General features: G+C 43.0%; 1 protein-coding gene across 2 annotated transcripts in view; it reads right to left on the bottom strand.

Moving 5' to 3' along the window:
* LOC136114494 (E3 ubiquitin-protein ligase UHRF2-like) overlaps nucleotides 1–19,702 on the bottom strand; it is a 144,679-nt gene that overhangs the window by 78,963 nt on the left and 46,014 nt on the right. Inside the window, exon 3 of one of the 2 annotated variants that reach the window (XM_071801618.1) lies at nucleotides 14,488–14,753. In XM_071801618.1, the coding sequence (XP_071657719.1) occupies nucleotides 14,488–14,753 (266 nt within the window). Of the gene's footprint in view, nucleotides 1–1,597; nucleotides 1,998–14,487; nucleotides 14,754–19,702 lie in introns of those variants that run through there. The other variant, XM_071801619.1, reaches the window with a different exon arrangement.

Genomic DNA, 19,702 nt, shown 5'->3' with positions numbered 1-19,702 from the left:
ATCAGTTGTTTGGACTAAATATATCCATTATTGTTTGTGTGTTTCCCATTTCTTGTATATGTAAAATTATTGTATACACAGATGTATATAATCTTTATTCAGCAGTCTTTGTTGGACAGCATGTGAATCCCAGCTATTCCCAGGTTTTCTACTTTTGTGCAAAGAAGACTAATCTGCCCCAACATTTATTCACTTCCTACTAATTGCTTATGGAAGTGAGCTGAAGATCTTAGTGCTTTCAAATCATATGTTGGAAAGCATTATCTGCTATAGCGCTTCAGAGCTGCTTACAGTCCTTAAACATTGATCTTTTGTTTTCCTTGTTCTTTCAGCTGCGACAACATTTATTGCTGTTATGTAGAATAAGAGAAGATGACACTTCAAAACAACATTTTTTTTTATTTTCGGTCAGCTCATGAGGCATCATCTCCTTAGTCTATAGGCTATCTCTCTAAAATGTCTGTTGAGTTCATTTAGTCCATTACTTTGGGCTTTGTCTGTCATAGCATTCCTTCAGGGCAGGAGATGTGGTGTGTGGTGTTGGATGTTTGCATGCTGAAGCTAATTCTGGTTCTATCACCAGTCCTTTGCTTGGTTTCATCAAAGTTCATTTTTCATTGATCTGGGTGATTCTTACTGTAATACTGTTGATATGGTGTCTGGCAACTATAGTAGCGATTACATACAGTACAGATGACATAATATGGTTCAAAACACTGGCTATTCTCAGACAAAATCAAATCCCCTTGAGGTACACTCTATCCTTCCACATTAACCACTAAGTGCAACCAGGCCCTTGAGCAAAAGCAATCCCACAGATGGGTTTGCCTTTGCCCAAGGCAGGAGTAACCCAGACTGTCTTCCCTAAAATATTCTTCATGCACACCACAGGGATTTTAACCCCTTCTACAGTACGAGGAAGTGTTAACTAACCAGATGGCATTTGCTAAGTGTGAATCCCAATTTCTGAAGGTTCCACCACCCATTGCTCTTAGTATAATCTTTAACAGTGCATTGTACCATTTGATTTTCCCAGAGGCTGGTGCATGATAGGGGATGGGATATACCCACTCAATGCCATACTCTTTGGCCCAGGCGCCTATGAGGTTGTTTCAGAAATGAGTCCTACTGTCTGACTCAATTCGTTCTGGGGTGCCATGTCACCATAAGAATTGCTTTTCAAAGCCCAGGATAGTATTCCAGGTGGTGGCATGGGGCATGGCATGTTTCCAGCCATCAAGTGGCTGCTTCCACCATTGTAAGCACATAGTGCTTGCCATGGCGGGTTTGTGGGAGTGTAATATAATCGATCTGCCAGTCCTCCCCATATTTATATTTCAGCCATTGTCTTCCATACCAGAGAGGTTTTAACCACTTGGCTTGTTTGATCACAGGGCATGTCTCACATTCATGGATAACCTGTGCAATAATGTCCAAGGTCAAGTCCACCCTTCGATCATGAGCCTGTCTATATGTTGCATCTCTTCCTTGATGGGTTGAGGTCTCATGGGCCCACCAGGCTATAAATCATTCACCCTTATGTGGCCAGTCCAGATCAACCTGAGCCACTTCAGTTTTAGCAGCCTCATCCACCCACCTGCTGGCTGTTTTGATGTCCACCTGCTGGTTGTTTTGATGTTCATCAGTGGTCCAACTCTTGGGTACATGAGCATCTACATGACATACTTTTACAGTCAGGTTCTCTATCCAAACAGCAATATCTTGGCATACTTCAGCAGCCCAGACAGGTTTACCTCTGAGCTGCCAATTGGTCTGCTTCCATTGCTGCAACCATCCCCACATGGCATTTGCCACCATCCATGAGGCAGTATAGAGATAAAGTACTAGACATTTTTCTCGTTCAGCAATGCCTAAAGCCAGCTGGATGGCTTTCACCTCTGCAAAATGACTCGATTCACCTTGTCCTTCAGTGCCTTCTGTGACTCGTCATGTGAGACTCTACGCAGCAGCTTTTCACTTCCGATGTTTTCCTACAATACCACAGGATCCATCAGTGAACAGGGCATACTGCTTCACATTTTCTGGTAGTTTATTATGCAGTGGGGCCTCTTCAGCATGCATCACCTCCTCCTCTGACAATATTCCTAAATCTTTGGCTTCTGGCCAGTCCATGATCACTTCCAAGGGTCCTGGGTGACTGGAGCTTCCTATTTGAGCCCACTGTGTGATCACTTCACCCACTTACTCCACATAGCATCAGTTGCATGATATGTAGAGGGGACCTTCCCTTTGAACATCCAGCCCAGCACTGGCAGTCGGGGTGCCAAGAGGAGATGTGCTTCAGTACTCATCACTTTTGAAGCAGCTCGAACCCCTTCATGTGCTGCCAATATCTCATTCTCAGTTGGACTATAACAGGCCTTGGATCATCTGTATCCCTGACTCTAATATCCTAAGGAACAACCTTGAGTCTCCCTGGAGTTTTCTGCCAGAGGTTCTGGGAAGGGCTATTCTTCCCAGCTGTGGTGTAGAGCACATTTTTAACATCTTGTCCTGCCCGGACTGGTCCAAGGGCTACTGTATGAACTATCTCCCATTTAATTTGTTCAAAGGCTTGCAACAGCTCAGGGCCCCACGCAAAATAATTCTTCTGGATCACTTGATAGAGAGGGCTTACAATCAGACTGTAATTTGGAATATGCATTCTCCAAAAACCCACAATGCCTAAGAAAGCTTGTGTTTCTTTTTCACTAGTTGGTGGAGACATAGCTGCTGTTTTGTTGATCACATCCATTGGGATCTGAAAACATCCATCTTGCTGTTTCAGTAGTAAAAACTGTATCTCTGTCCCTTGACCTTACTTTGTTTTATGGCAAAACCAGCTTTTGAAAGAATTCGGACTATTTTCTTCCCTTTCTCAAAAACCTCTTCTGTTATGTTGCCCATATGATGGTGTCATCAATGTGTTGCAGGTGTTCCAGAGCTTCACCCTGTCGCAGTGCAGTCTGGATCAGTTTATGGCAAATGGTAGGGCTGTGTTTCCACCCCTGGTGCAGTCTATTCCAAGTGTACTGGATGCCCCTCCAGGTGAAAGCAAACTGTGGCCTACACTCTGCTGCCAAAGGAATGGAGAAAAATATATTAGCTATATCATTTGCGACATACCACTTGGCTGCCTTTGACTCCAGTTTGTATTGCAGTTCTAGCACGTCTGGTACAGCAGCACCCAGCAGCGGCATGACTTCATTCAGGCCCCAATAGTCTACTGTTAGTCTCCACTCTCCATTGGACTTCTGCACTGGCCATATTGGACTATTCAAGGGTGAGGGAGTCTTGCTGATCACTCCTTGGCTCTCCATTTGATGAATCAGCTTATGGATGGGAATCAGAGTGTCTTGGTTGGTGCAATATTGTCACTGGTGCACTGTTGTGGTAGTGATCGGCACCTGTTGTTCTTCAATCCTCAGTAACCCCACAATAGAAGGGTCCTCTGAGAGACTGCTGGAGGGTAGGAAAGCCATACAGAGGGATCTGGACTGGCTGGATCATTGGGCTGAGGCCAATTGTATGAGGTTTAACAAGGCCAAGTGCTAGGTCCTGCACTTGGGTCATAACAACCCCAGGCAGTGCTACAGCATCAGGGAAGAGTGGTTGGAAAGCTGCCTGGCAGAAAGGGATCTGGGGGTGTTGACTGACAGCTGTCTGAATATGAGCCAGCAGTGGGCCCAGGTGGCCAAAAAGGCCAAAAGCATCCTGGCTTGTATCAGGAATAGTGTGACCAGCAGGACTAGAGAAGTGATTGTGCCACTGTACTTGGCACTGTTGAGGCTGCACCTTGCATACTGTGTTCAGTTTTGGGTCCTTTATCATAAGAAGGACATTGAGGTACTAGAGAGTGCAGAGGAAGGCAACGAAGCTGGTGAAGGGTCTAGAGAACAAGTCTTATGAGGAGCGGTTGAGGGAGTTGGGGCTGTTTAGCCTGGAGAAAAGGAGGCTGAGGGGAGACCTTATTGCTGTCTACAACTACCTGAAAGGAGGTTGTAGCAAGGAGGGTATTGGTCTCTTGTCCCAAGTAGCAACTGACAGGACAAGAGGAAATGGCCTCAGTTGCGCCGGGGGAGGTTTAGATTGTATATCAGGAAAAAATTCTTCATGGAAAGGGTTGTCAGGCAGTGGAACAGGCTGCCCAGGGAAGTGGTGGAGTCACCATCCCTGAAGGTGTTTAAAAGGCGTTCAGTCTACCTGAATAATGAAGACATTCATCTGGTTTTAGTCTAAATCATTACCTCTGTTATCTAGAAGCTGGTTCAAGGATAAAAAACAAGAATGTTCTCACGTACTGCAAAAACTGCACTGTTTACACCTTTTAGTAATAGGGTGCTCTAACTTTATAGATTTGAGGGCAAAAACTGTGTCAGCTGAATATATCTTCCCCCTCTAGGTCTCATAATTTCTGCCCAACCTGCAAGAAGTCTCATTATTAAAAGTCTACCAGGTGCAGAGGCTTTTACAGTTGTTACCACTCACCTTCAGTCTGGTCTAAGGAATCTTTTTGATAGATTAAGGCCCGCCAATATTTACATACAATGACACACAGGAGAGACACAGCTAACATTCATATTTGTCCATACCCAACATCACAGATTGAACATCCAGATACTTTATTAGAGATTGAGTCTAACTCACAGTTTTGGAATTAGGTCTAAGTACATTAAGCACTATAATGTTGTTCTTAATTATATCATGAAAGGAATAAATTGTAGTTTTATAGCAAACTTCTGACCTCAGATATATCTAATGCTGTAATTCCACAAAAAAAAAGAGTATATTTTCCATCTTATGACCTCTACCATCGAGACAATTTCTTTCCATCCCTTTCACTTGTCCTAAATAACAAACCAAAATAAGCATAGAGAAAATAGATTAAATTTAGGTAGTACTACTTACACCATGTCAAATTTCATCCTATATTTAAACGTTACTTATACGAACAGAGGGCCCAATCTGCAGAGTTGACCCTCATCGTAGGGAAGTGTGCAGTCTACCTGGAGCCCAGATCAGGGACAGCACCAGGATGCTCCCCAACGTGGTGCACCCAACAGAGTACTACCCACTGCTGATCTTCCAGACAGGTGGGGAGGAAGGTGCATCCCACAGTCTGACGGGAATTAAGAAAGATTTCAAGGCCTTGGGATGGATGGTAAAAGAGTCTGGGGCTCAAGTGATTTTCTCTTCCCTCCTTCCAGTTTTGGGTGATGACATGGGATGGAATAGAAAAATTCAGTCCATTAAAAATTGGCTACAAGACTGGTGCTACAGGCAGGGCTTTGGGTTCTTTGATAACGGCTGGTTTTACAAGACACCAGTCCAAACAGTGATATGTGGGAAAGGTTTATCTCACAGGGGCAAAAGGATGCTGGGACAGGAATTAGCAGGGCTCATTTGGAGAGCTTTAAACTAGATTCGAAGGGGGATGGGGTGGTAGCTGGGCTTGCATCAGTGGGGCAGCACTCCAGAGTTGATGAAGGCTGGGAGGCCTCCCATACTCCTAGGGTAAAATCAGTGTGGTCAGTTCAGTCTCTGAAATGCCTGTACACCAATGCGTGCAGCATGGGGAATAAGCAGAAGGTGTTAGAAACCAGTGTTCGGGCAGGAGACGATGACCTGGTGGCAATTACGGAGACATGGTGGGACAGCATACATGACTGGAATGTGGTCATGGATGGCTATGTCCTTGTCAGGAAAGACAGGCCAGCCAGGCGTGGTGGTGGAGTTGCTCTTTATGTGAGAGAGCAACTACAATGTATTGAGTATTATCCAGGCATGAAAGAGAAGCGAGTTGAGAGACTATGGGTGAAAATCAAGGGGCAGGCTGGCAGGGGAGATACTGTTGTGAGTGTCTATTACAGGCCACCAGATCAGGGTGAGGAAGTTGATGAGGCCTTCTACAGACAGCTGGGAGCAGCCTCACAGTCACAGGCCCTGGTTGTCCTGGGGGATTTTAACTTCCCTGATGTTTGCTGGAAGGACTACTCAGTCAGCCAGCCACAGTCTAGGAGGTTCCTCCAGTGCCCTGATGATAACTTTCTGATGCAAAGGGTGTAGGAGCTGACTAGGAGAGGTGCACTGCTGGATCTCATCCTCACTAACAAAGAGGGTCTGGTTGAGGGCTGCCTGGGTTGCAGCGATCATGAAATGGTGGAGTTCAGGATCTCCTGTGGCAGGAACAGAATAGCAAGCAGAACTGCAACCCTGGACTTCAGCAGGGCAAACTTTGGCCTTCTCAAGCAATTGCTAGGGGAAATCCCATGGGCAAGGCTGCTTGAAGGTAAAGGGGCCCAAGATAGTTGGTTAGTGTTCAGGGACTGCTTCTACCAAGCTCAAGATCAGAGCATTCCGACGTAGGAAGTCAAGGAAGGGAGCCAGGAGACCTGCATGGTTAAACAGGGAGCTGCTGGGTAAGCTCAAGTGGAAGAGGAGAGTTTATAGATCATGGAAGGAGGGGCTGGCCACTTGGGGAGAATATAAGGCTGTTGTCAGAGGGTGTAGGGAGGCAACTAGGAAAGCTAAGGCCTCCTTAGAATTAAACCTGGCAGGAGGGGTCAAGGACAACAGAAAGAGCTTTTTCAAATATGTGGCAGATAAAAGTAACACCAGAGGCAATGTAGGCCCACTGATGAATGAGGTGGGTGCCCTGGTGACAGAAGATACAGAGAAGGCAGAGTTACTGAACGCTGCCTTTGTATACGCTGCCTTTGTCTCTGTATACACTGCCAGAGGCTGTCCTGAGGAGCCACATACCCCTGAGGACCCAGAGGAAGTCAGGACAATGGAGGAGTTTGCCTCGGTTGATGAGGACTGGGTTAAGGAACAATTAGGCAATCTGGACATCCATAAATCCATGGGTCCGGATGGGATGCACCCACGGGTGCTGAGGGAACTGGCTGAGGTCATTGCTGGACCACTCTCCATCATCTTTGCCAAGTCTTGGGAAACGGGAGAGGTGCCTGAGGACTGGAGGAAAGCAAATGTCACTCCAGTCTTCAAAAAGGGCAGGAAGGAGGACCTGGCTAACTATAGACTGATCAGCCTCACCTCCATCCCTGGGAAAGTAATGGAACGACTGATCCTTGGTGCCATCTCAAGGCATATCAAGGATAAGAGGGTCATTAGGGGCAGTCGACATGGCTTCACCAAGAGGAAGTCGTGCTTGACCAACCTCATTGACTTTTATGAGGACATAACGAGGTGGAGGGATGATGGCAGGGTGGTGGATGTGGTCTACCTTGACTTGAGTAAGGCATTTGACACAGTCTCCCACAACATCCTTACAGCTAAACTGAGGAAGTGCGGTCTAGATGATTGGGTAGTGAGGTGGACTGCGAACTAGCTCAAGGGAAGAAGCCAGAGAGTCATTGGTGGTCAGTAGGGTGGAGTCTAGTTGGAGGCCTGTATCTAGTGGAGTGCCTCAAGGGTCAGTACTGGGGCCAATATTATTCAATATATTCATCAATGATTTGGACGAGGGAACAGAGTGTACTATCAGCAAGTTTGCTGATGACACCAAGCTGGGAGGAGTGGCTGATACGCCAGAAGGCTGTGCTGCCATCCAGTGAGACCTGGACAGGCTGGAGAGTTGGGTGGGGAAAAATTTAATGAAATATAACAAGGGCAAGTGTAGAGTATTGTATCTGGGTAAGAACAACCCTAGGTTCCAGTATAAGTTGGGGAATGACCTATTAGAGAGCAGTGTAGGGGAAAGGGGCCTAGGGGTCCTGGTGGACAGCATGATGACCATGAGCTAGCACTGTGCCCTTGTGGCCAGGAAGGCCAATGGCATCCTGGGGTGTACTACAAGGGGGGTGGTTAGTAGGTCCAGAGAGGTTCTCTTTCCCCTCTACTCTGCCCTGGTGAGACCACATCTGGAATATTGTGTCCAGTTCTGGGCCCCTCAGTTCAAGGACAGGGAACTGGTGGAGAGGGTCCAGCACAGGGCAACGAAGATGATCTGTACTAGGAAGCTTGGTCCAAAAAACTAGATCTATGACAGTGGAGGGCTTCATGTTGAGATCAAGGGTGAATAGCTTTCCAGTATCTCCTGAATAAACATCACTGAGTAGTCAGTTTCAGATGTAAACAGAACGAAAATGAATGGACCTGCCACAACAGCTGGGTATCAAATGATCTTTGCGGTAACATGATGTCCCAGAAACAAAGCGTAGGCCTACCCCATGTTCGAAATCCCATCTCAAAACATTACAACAGACTTGTCCTTCAGCTGTAGCCGCCTTGGTGGACAGATTTTCTAGACTGGACAATAAAACAAGCAGTGAAGGAGAACCAGTCTAGATAGTGAGATGATCTCAGGGAGGATCTGAGCAACTGTCAGTCTGTGTCAGAGGCAAACCCCATAGTCTTCTCCGTAATGTAAGAAAGACATTTTGACAGCTTCATGGGCACCAGGCTTATGGTCTCCATCTGCAGGTTGCTTGTAAGAGACATGCAGTTTCCCAAAGCAGAAAAAGCAACTGCTTCCATCTCTGGCAAGAATATTCCTGTCGTGGGCAAGGAGCTTAAAACCCTTCAACCAGGGTGATATCATCTGCTGTAGGAGATAGAAGGAAGGAGAAATGAGCTACTTCATTGAAGAACACAGTAAGAAAAGGCTGACAAGGTGGATTGGTGTCACACAGCCTGGCCCAAACCTAAGCATCCATGAACAGCAACCATGCACAGAAGCAGCAGGAACTAATAGTAGAATATGAACCTCAAAGAACAAGCACAAAGAGATGGTAAATAGGATAAGAACATCTGGAACTGAGAACTGAAGGATGCACAGTACACACTACCCTTTTTATCCATGTATTCTTCCTCCCTTGTGTTTGATATGTGTGCTCTACAGATACCAAACAGGCAAAAAGAGTAATGTCTGAAGCCAGTGTTATGAATGCATGCACAACCACCCACCCTGTGAATGTGCATGTTAACTACCACTCAAAGAACACAGAAGTGGGATGTTGAAAGGAAAATACAAAGTGTCACAGATGATATCTTGTGTTTTATCATATGTAGGCCATGAACTTTTACCAAAGTGTTTACTAGCTGATAAATGCATAGATCTTGCTTGCTAGAAAGTGTTAAAGTAACTTTTTCCCCCATAAGCTCAAACTTTTAACATTTCAGGCCAATCAAGTAAATGACCATGATGTAAGCAAAATTAGATAAAGCATAATGTTTTAAGATGGTCACTGGCTAAGAACACAAACCTGTGATAGATCATGTTATAGGAAGACTAAGACGACTGTCTGCATCTACTGGAAATGCTAGATCTTAAGGTATACATGAAGTAAAATTGATGTTTTGTAAGCATAGGTACTACTATGCAAGTTGGATCAGCTTGACTATACTTTCTACTTCACAGGTGGTTTCCGCCTCAAATCTCTAATTCACATAAAATGATACTACCTGCAAAAGAGGAACATAATTTAATTCAGAAAATTACAAACACACTCTCTCAAATTTTTTCTCTTTGCTCAGTTAAATACTTCTGTGATGTTACACAACTAGCCAATCTTAGAATCAGGTCTTTGAAAGCATACCATGATGCATATGTATCATTTTAGAGACTTTAAAAATTTTTTTTTTTTTTAGAATAGTTCAGTCGAAAGGGACCTGCAATGATCAGCTAGTCCAACTGTAATGATACTGGGTGACTAAAGTTGTGAGAAAGTTCTAAATTTAAGTATTTTAAGAATTTTTAAAGTAAACTTTTGCTTTCAACACTGTAGCTATCTTTTTGTGTGTGTGTGTGTGTGGACAAACATATCTGCAGATAAAAAAACTGATGGTTGCAGATATAAAACTGCATTTGAAGTCCATGTTCAGACAAAAGCTATATTATCCTCCAAGGTAAGTATATAAAGAAAAGTTGTATCTAGCATTGCCAAGAGCAGCTAAAAGATGTTCCGCTTAAGTCTTCAACATTCTTTTTTTTTTTCCCTAGCAAAAAAAACCCAACAAAACTTGATAATTGATACTTAAGAAAATATTTTGAAAACTTGAATTGAATGTATCTTCAACAAGACTAATACTGAATATGCTTCTGTGTAAAGTAAGCATATGTTCCTTTACCTTTAATCTCACATGACAAAGTGCGATATTTTTGTTGCTGTCTGTAATAAAAAATTCTCATTGATGCCATTGGTTTAGAAGCTTAGTTAGTTGCTTCAGCAAATTAAGGCATCATTAAAAAACTAGGATCCAATTTACGTGAATGCATCAGTGCAAAAGCTGATGCTGAACAAAGTAGTGAAGGAAACGCCTGTTCTGTCTTACGTTATCACGCACTCGGAGAACAAGACCTCCCTTTCACCGCAGGTGGCTGAGCTAGCAGAAAGCATACATCATGTGGATCCAAGTTCGTACTATAGACGGCACTGAGACCCATACTATTGATGATCTGAGCCGTCTCACCAAGATTGAATGTTTGCAGGAGAAGATCCAGAAGATGTTCTGTGTGAGCCCTGACCGCCAGCGCCTCTTCTACCGGGGCAAGCAGGTGAGGTGGAAACCTGGTGGGTAGGGATGGAGGGGAGCTTCTCTTTTATGTCATCTTCCCCTTCTGTTTTTCTCTCTGTGACTGAATGCAAAACTCCTCGTCCCCTCCCATTCTGGGATCTCTGGCTTTTGTTTTCTCTCCTTTTGCTGAGCCTAGGAGGCGGTGAGGGGCAAGGAGGGAAGACAAGCTGCCTGACCTGACAAAAGGCTCTGCGCTCAACTCCGTTTTCTTTCTATACTTTTCTTCCCCACCCCCTGCAGTAGTGAGTGGGTACTGATGAGGTCCCTTTGAGTTTTTCTTCTTTCTCACGCAAACCAAGGGAGACTCTTTCATCTTATCACATCTAAATGACAGAGCAGACAGTGGGGTGTGAGGGGGAGGAAATCCCTTGCTTTACTTTTTCAATCAGGCAAGAGAAAGCAGGTGTTTTCCCTGAGTTCCCATCCTCTCGGTGCCTTATCTGGGTATAAGGAAAGCATTTTTTGTGTAGAGTACTGCAAGTGATTTCCAAGGCCTGGGTGCTACATCACAGACTAAGGGTTTTTGGGGACTGCGGACTCTGAACTCCTTTCATCCACCAGAAGAGGAGAGACAGAGGACTCGTTAGAATCCTTCCTGGTGGTGGGCATGTGACTATGTGGGGTGGGGGAGTGCAGCGGCAGGCTACATCTCCTTGCGCTCCCTGTCTCCCTTGTATTGAAGCTGCGTGTGAGTTTAGTGTCCCAGTCCTTTTAGGTACTACAAACAGCTTTTTACAGAGAAGGATGTTAGTTGTAGGTGATATCTCAAGAAGTGCTTAATCTACACCTGGTTCCAGTGGTATTGGGGACCACTGTTTAAAAGTTTTTCTGTGATTTGATACTTTGTACCCTCATCAGTGTGGGGCACATCTTTTTCCAAAGAAATTGTCTCAAGCTGTATTTTTGCTGATGAGAGGTGTAACTTATTTTAAGCTGCATTACATAAATGAGGTATGTACAGTGCTTGAGTATTAGATTGAGGCATAAATGTTACATGAGGGGGAAAAAAGGAGTATCATATGTGTTGTATTTTTAAGGAGTTTGACTCTTAAGATGGGACTTGTTGCTACAAATGAGCATGGCAATGCTAGCTTAACCTGAGCAATGGAAGATGGGCCAAGATTTCTGTCCTTTAACAGATGAAGCATATACCTGTATGAACAGGAATAACCATGAGAAATAACAGTATGCTATCACTAAGAGGTGATTATTTATGACAGGAGTGTGAACTTGCAATCTGAAATGTACTTAAAACCAAAAGGAAACAAATACGTTTTGCATCATGCTGGCTGTGTTTAATCAAACTTGTTACTGCTCCACAAGACAGATGGGAGCCAGGTTTTGTGAGGGCATGTCAAAGCAGATGGCTGCAGACATGCTGTTATGTATGAGTCAGTGTACGTATGTCTTTATGTGTGTTGTTAAGGTTCTCATCACAGTTCACTAATGGAAGTGGTTAGAAGACTGAGTCAGTTTAAAACAAAGTTTGACTAGGTTGACATACATTAACAATGCATTTTGTGGTAATGTCTAACTTCTTACTTATTACTACATAATAAAAACTGGCAGTTCTTAATGATCATATCATACATAATAAGTCCATTGTGAGTATGCAGTACCATGAAGTTGATAGCATGTAGTTAATCCTCAGTGGTCTTAGTCGTGAGGTGATCAGGCTCCAGAGCTCAGACAAGGGAAGCTGGAGCAGAAGTATGTGACTTGTCTGTCTCCACATCCCTCCCCCCCCCGATTTCAGATCTTGTACTTCTGTGGGATGTTTGAGTTTCTAGACAGACAGTTCTTAGTCTTTGACCTCTGTCTCTGGACTACATACTGCACAGTGCTGGGAGGGTGGGAGGTGGTCAGCAGAGGAAGGGACTACTTTCCCAGTAGTAGACAGCTAATGCCAAGCTCTGGTTCACACAGCTAGTTCTTATACCAAGTTGATAACATGCCTATGTAATTTGCACAGTTAACGTAAGACGTGTGGTCTGTTACTACTACTACTACTGTTCTTCTTGGGCACAATAATGGTTATATATTTACCAGTTACACTACTTCATTGTGCTTATGTTTGAGTTAAAAACAAGCTGTTGCTAATTAAATCCTGCTTAGGGTGCTCCTACTTCTGTGAGTGCACCAGGTCTCTGCTCTCGCTATTTGGGGAAAACAGTTTATGTGAGAAGCAGAGAAAATGAGCTTGTAGCAAGTTGTGATTCTCTAAGTAGTTTGTCTGAGGTCAAACTAATTAGAGCATCTGTGTTTCAGCTGTTATATCAGTATGGTGTGTCTTAATGTGTGTGGAATAACAAGATCTTACAGCTGAACTTGTCTGCATGGATGGGTGATAGTTTAGGGCACAGTTGGGATCATCAGTGAAGCTAGAGTTGTAGAGTCTTCATCTTCATTAAGTTTCACTCATTACGTATGGGTGTGGTTTAGTTTTTTTTTTTTGCTTGTTTGGGTGGTGTGGTTTGTGTGGTTTTTTTTTTTGTTTGTTTGTTGTTTTTTTTTTTTTTGTAACCTTCACAATGAGTTCTAAAGCTTCCTTGATGATTTGGTTTGGTTGGTCCAGCAGCTGATCTCATTGTACTAGTAACTAGAAGGGAGAAACTGTATGGGAGCAATCCTTCTCAGTTAAAACCAGAGCAATATGTAAAGCACTGCTGTTAGAGTCTCAGGGAGGTGATAGAGATGCACAGGTGTTATAATTATATGGGAGGTGAACCAAAAGCCATGTATTATGCAAAAGGAATAAACTGTTAGGGTTTAGTCCTGGGATGAACTTAACTCCCCTGTGCATGCTCTGGCTGGGATGTAGTTAACTTTCTTCATAGAAGGCTGTATGATACTGTGCTTTGGATACATGACCAAAACAGTGTTGATAACACACCAGTGTTTTGGCTACTGCTGAGCAGTAATTGCGCAGCATCGAGGCATCCTGTTTCTCACTCTGCCCCTGCAGCAAGTAGATTGGGTGTGTGCAAGCGGTTGGGAGGAGACATTGCTGGGGCAGCTGACTCACTGACCAAAGGGATATTCCATGCCATGTGACCTTGTGCTCAGCAATAAAAACTCAGGGAAAGGGGAGGAAGGTGGGAGGATGTTTGTGGTCATGATGTTTGTTTTCCCAAGCAACCGTTAGGTGCACTGAGGCCCTCCTTTGCAAGAAGTGGCTGGATATCTGCCTTCTGATGGGGAATTAGTGAATTTATTCTGCTTTTTGCTTGGCTTGCACGTGCAGCTTTTGCTTCACCTTTTAAACTGTATCTTGATGCACATTTTTTCTCATTTTCCTTCTACTTCCTCCCCATCCTGCAGGAGAGGGGAGCAAGTGAGCGGCTGTGTGGGTACGTGGCCGCTGGCCAGGGTCAACCCACTATACCCCCTGTGACAATACAGGCTGTGGGGTGACTGGAGGGGTAGCAGCTCTGCACAGAAGGACCTGGGGGTCCTGGTAGACAGCAAGTTGAACACGAGCCAGCAGTGTGCCCTGGCAGCAAAGCAAGCCTAACATTCTGTGATTCTGTGATCCTGAGCTGTGTCAACAGGAACATAGGCAATAGATTGAGTGAAGTGACTATTTCCTTTTACAAGTACAGAAAAATCCAATGCGTAGGTTCCTTTCTTTAGAGATAGGGATTCTGAGTTTTGTAAAGTCAAGATAAAGTTAATATTTCATGGGAATTTGTGAATAAAAGAAGAAAAAAAAAAACAAAAAACAAAAAAACCACAAAAACCAAACCGAAACAAACCACCAGCAACTCATTACTCTGAGGATATTCATTATATCTGAATGAAAGGCATTATGGCTTTTTAACATTTCTTTCCTTGGTTGCAATGTTGAACTTGCTCTCTTTGATTCCAAGTTTCTTCAACAAAATTCTTTGTTTATACACACCAAATCAAAACATACAATGTCCTCAAAATAATATCAGAAGCACTTACTCATCATACTTGATATGATAAATAGCTTCTTCATCAGTGTCCATGCAGTCTGAATAAGATGTGGATGGTGTACTGTCCAAATAATTTGCATTCTTCTCTCTAGAATAATCTTGACTTAAGTTTCCATTAGTCCTTTTGTACAAATTGCCACTCTTTACTTGAGCTTTGCCATTCTTATGTCCTTTTGTTGCTCGAGTAACATTTTCTATATGAGCTTCAAACCAGGCTCCAATGCTGACATCACGGGCATCCACCAATTCATTTATCTAAAAGGAAAATTCGGTAATGAATACTTATTTTCTATAATCCTAGTTAAGAACAGAAAGGAAAACTGACTAAACTACTTAACTGTCAGTGAAAAAAATTCTATACTACTGGTTTGCTTTGGATAAATTAGAGCAACGTTCAGTCATTCAAGTGTTGTGCTTTAAGTATTTTTTTCCTCTACTCTTAATAAGATGTTATGAACACAATTTGTAAAAAATATATTTTTTTAAAGTTGAGGCTGATTTATTTTTTTTAACGTACAAATCAGCTTAATCTCTCTTTCCACTGAACTTTTTCTTGCTTCATGGAATTGTTCCTTGTGACTAAAATAAGCACGTGTACTTAAAATATTATCACAGTATCACAGTATCACAGTATGTTTGGGATTGGAAGGGACCTCAAAAGATCATCTAGTCCAATCCCCCTGCTGGAGCAGGAACGCCTAGGTGAGGTCACACAGGAATGTGTCCAGGCGGGCTTTGAATGTCTCCAGGGAAGGAGACTCCACAACCTCCCTGGGTAGCCTGTTCCAGTGCTCTGTTACCCTCACTGAGAAGAAGTTCTTTCTCAAATTTAAGTGGAACCTCTTGTGTTCCAGCTTGATCCCATTGCCCCTTGTCCTATCATTGTTTGCCACTGAGAAGAGCCTGACTCCATCCTCATGGCACTCACCCTTTATATATTTATAAACATTAATAAGGTCACCCCTCAGTCTCCTCTTCTCCAAACTAAAGAGCCCCAGCTCCCTCAGCCTTTCTTCATAAGGGAGATGCTCCACTCCCTTAATCATCTTTGTTGCCCTACGCTGGACCCTCTCCAATAGTTCCCGGTCCTTCTTGAACTGAGGGGCCCAGAACTGAACACAATATTCCAGATGGGGTCTCACCAGGGCGGAGTAGAGGGGAAGGAGGACCTCTCTCGATCTACTGACCACCCCCCTTGTAATACACCCAAGGATGCCATTGGCCTTCCTGGCCACAAGGGCACAGTGCTGGCTCATGGTCATCCTGTTGTCCACCAGGACCCCCAGGTCCCTTTCCCCTACACTGCTCTCTAATAGGTCATGCCCCAACCTATACTGGAACTTGGGATTGTTCCTGCCCAGATGCAGGACTCTACACTTTCCCTTGTTAAATTCCATCAGATTATCCCCCGCCCAACTCTCCAGCCTGTCCAGGTCCCGCTGGATGGCGGCACAGCCTTCTGGCGTGTCAGCCACTCCTCCCAGCTTAGTGTCATCAGCAAACTTGCTGATAGTACACTCAATTCCCTCGTCTAAATCATTAATGAATATATTGAATAATATTGGCCCCAGTACTGACCCCTGAGGCACTCCACTAGATACTGGCCTCCAACTGGACTCCGCACCATTGACCACCACTCTCTGGCTTCTCTCTTTAAGCCAGTTTGCAACCCACCTCACTACTCTATTGTCGAGACCACACCTCCTCAATTTATTATCAATATTGTCGAGACCACACCTCCTCAATTTATTATCAATTATCCTACAACCAGACTTTCTTGGACTTCTAAATTGGAGTTATTAATTAACCCTGATTCTTTTTGACCTACACTGCTGCTGAATCCTTCAATGTTTGAGAAAGGAGGGGGGAGAGAGATGGGCTCTCCAAGTCTAATAAGGCTGCTATCATAACCAATCGAGACTGGTACTTCCATAAATCTTTCAGCTGTAAGAAACACAAGTCTCTCATGACTCTTCTCCTTTCTGTGCTCACAATAGTGCTGGTAGTAAGCTATGAAGCTACTCTGTTGTAGAGCATGTTTCATTTATTCATAATCCTAACACATTTTCTCAGGCCTTCAACTAATTAAATGTATATTACTTCAACAATACAAGGTTTTTCCTGTGATTTGAATTAAACCACTGAGGTATACATCGCTTCAGTTACACAGTCATTCTTTTAAAAAGGGTAGTGTATAAACAGTTATTTTATTTGAAATATTAACTGGATTAAAATAGTATAAAAAAAACCCCAAACACTTAAGGAATGCCTTCGTACACTGCACACCAAATATAAGAAAACATTATTGCAATAGAACTGCTATGGAGCCATACCAAGTGAAGAAGATAAGGCATATGGAAGAGGACTTTAGGATGAAAAATTTAAAGTAAATTCTAAAAATGCTCAGAATAGGTTCAATTACTGTAAAATCAAATTGGGGGAACTATTTTTCACATTTGTTTTGGAAATAATATTTTAATAGGAATGTTTCACAGATGTATTTTTAGTTGTACTTTATTTGTTAGACACCCTTTTCTTCTATTTCTTTTTAACATAAAGAAGGAAATTTACCTTCTACAGATCATCTAAATGTCTCTTAAAAAAGTAAAACGCACACACACAAAAAACAAACAAAAAACCCCCCTAAACCACAAGCAAACGACAAGCAAGCAAAAAAAACTCAGAAAAAAAAAAAAATGAGCCCGAAAGATAACACATTAACATAGAAGCCAACCCCAGGGCATGAATAAACTTGTTTTACCACACTATGATGAGCGTGGCAGGTAAGAATATAATACATAAAGTATATATCATATTGAGCCTATTTCTTCTTGCTTTTCACACACTTCCTTGGGGGGGTGGGGAAATCCAACCAACCCTTTCCTTTTTTATTTATATATACATATATGAATATACAGATATGAATATATGGATATCGATATGGCGAGGTCTGTTAGATTGACCATACTGCCACAAAATTGCCAAGGCAAGCACTGCGTGGAAGCAACTACTGGGTGGCTAGAAACACACCCTGTAAAATATGTTACTGCTTGAAACACCATCCTGGGCCTTGAAAGGCCAGTTCTGTGGCAACAAGACGCCCCAGAAAGAATCGAGTCAGACAATGGGACTAATTTCCGAAACAACCTCATAGACTCCTGGGCCAGGAAACATGGCACTGATTGAGTGTATCACACCCCCTGTCACCCACAAACCTCCAGAAAAGACTGAATGACTGTTAAAGACTATGCTGAGAGCATTGAGTGCTGGGGAATAGAAGCACTGGGATGTAAAATTAGCAGAAGCCACTTGGCAGGTTAACACCAGAGGATCAGATAACCGACCTGGTCCTGCCCAAACACAGCCTCTACATATTGTGGGAGGAGATAAGGTGCATATAGGGAAGTGGCAGGGAAAAGCATTGTGGGATTGCCTTTGCTCAGGGACCCAGGTCTATTTGATGGGTAATGCAGAAGGATGGGGAAACCCATGCACCCACCATCATACACAAAATCAACCATTCCTTTACGTGGCACATCCCCCTTTAAATAACACTAACTCAGCGATTAGCAGATTCTTAAGCCAATTGTCACAGAGTTATTTAAAAATACTATTTTACAATGAATTAGTGTTCTATTCTCTGCACAAGTAATTTTTTTTTAAACCAGTCTTTACAGGAGTATTCTATGGCTATAGACTATTCTACGGCTAGTAATGCTACATTTAAGTCTGCAACTAGAACACCAGAGAGGAGACTGCTGCAAGCATGCTTCTCTAACAATTTAAAAAGTATAAAGAACTGTGTGGTATTCGGCAGTAACGATACTCAGGGCAAAAATATCTGTTTCTGGTATGAACAAAAACCCGAGTTCCTAGAATATCAGCAAATGTGCAAACTTAGAGCAAGTCAATTAATCTGCAATAGTGACTATCATCTTTGGGGACAAAAAAAAAAAAAAAAAAAAAAAGAGAATTACCAAAAAACTAACTGGCACACTCAAGTTCTTACGCTACCTGATTTAACAGTAACTTATCTGTATATCCCTACCCAGCACTATTGCTTCATTAAGGTTTAAAAGAATAACCTGAGTTGGAAGACAATCAGTACCTGAGGTGCTCTACTTTGTTACAGAAGGAAAGCTACAAGTAGATGTGGTTTCTTGAAGTACACACTATACTAAAGTTAACATGACAAGAGGCTCACCACCAGTATGGCTACATTCTCATAGCCAGCTACTGCAAGGATGCAGCTATATGTACAACATAGTACCACTTTCTGCAGCATACCCTTCCCTCTGCAATTAAGATAACACCTTCTCATCTGTTCCAACTTTCCAAGTTGTACTAAAGCAATGTCAGCTAGGGAAAATTCAGGATATAGCCCCATGTCTATATATGAACAAACAAGGACAATCTGTGCACATTCAGAGCAAATTAATGAAATAGACACTTTAAATCCTTACTGAACACAGTATTACTTACAAAAAAGTTCTTCTTTCCAGTAGTCAGCTCCTACTTCACCAGAAATCATGAAAGCATTACTGAGTCGCAAATAACCCCTCAGACAAATTAAGTATCCAACCTAAAAAAACTGGCATTTTTTGTCAAACTAGGTACTGCAATTTGTCTCTGAAACTAAGCTTTGGGGAATGGGTGAACAGCAAGTCCTCCGATCAGCTTGATAGGACATTCAATCCAACAGTTTATATAGCAGATTGAAAAAAACTTTGCTCAAAGATGACTCCCCCAAAATGAGGGTGCCTAGGCAACATATTAAACTAAAAGATAAACACTTGGTAAATAATCTTAAATAATATTTTTAAGAACATTTGTTGTCAGTTCATAATTTACATTTATGAAGTCGACAGGTAAATAATTAGTCAAGCTGTATTTCGTATAAGTCAAAAATTACTCTCTAAAGGGATATTAGAATATGTACTAAAGCAAGAGTAACTTCGCTAGCTCTTCTAACTCCAGTAATTTCAAAAACAGTCATAGCTGGTGCATCTGTCAGTATACTGAGCATCTACAAGTGCAAGAAAAAGACGACATCTTCCAAACACATAGAAATTCCTAGCCTCTACAAAGCATGCAATGATTTTGTTATTTAGTTCCTCCTTAGGGAGTGCAGCAGCCCAGAGCGCTGCAGAGGTGCAACCACTGGCAGGGGCGGTTTGTGGTGCAGGGCACCTGGGATGCTGCAG

The sequence above is a fragment of the Patagioenas fasciata genome, chromosome W, assembly GCF_037038585.1.
Source record: "Patagioenas fasciata isolate bPatFas1 chromosome W, bPatFas1.hap1, whole genome shotgun sequence".
In the NCBI taxonomy this organism is placed as follows: domain Eukaryota; kingdom Metazoa; phylum Chordata; class Aves; order Columbiformes; family Columbidae; genus Patagioenas; species Patagioenas fasciata.
This window is presented reverse-complemented; position numbering and strand designations above follow the sequence as displayed.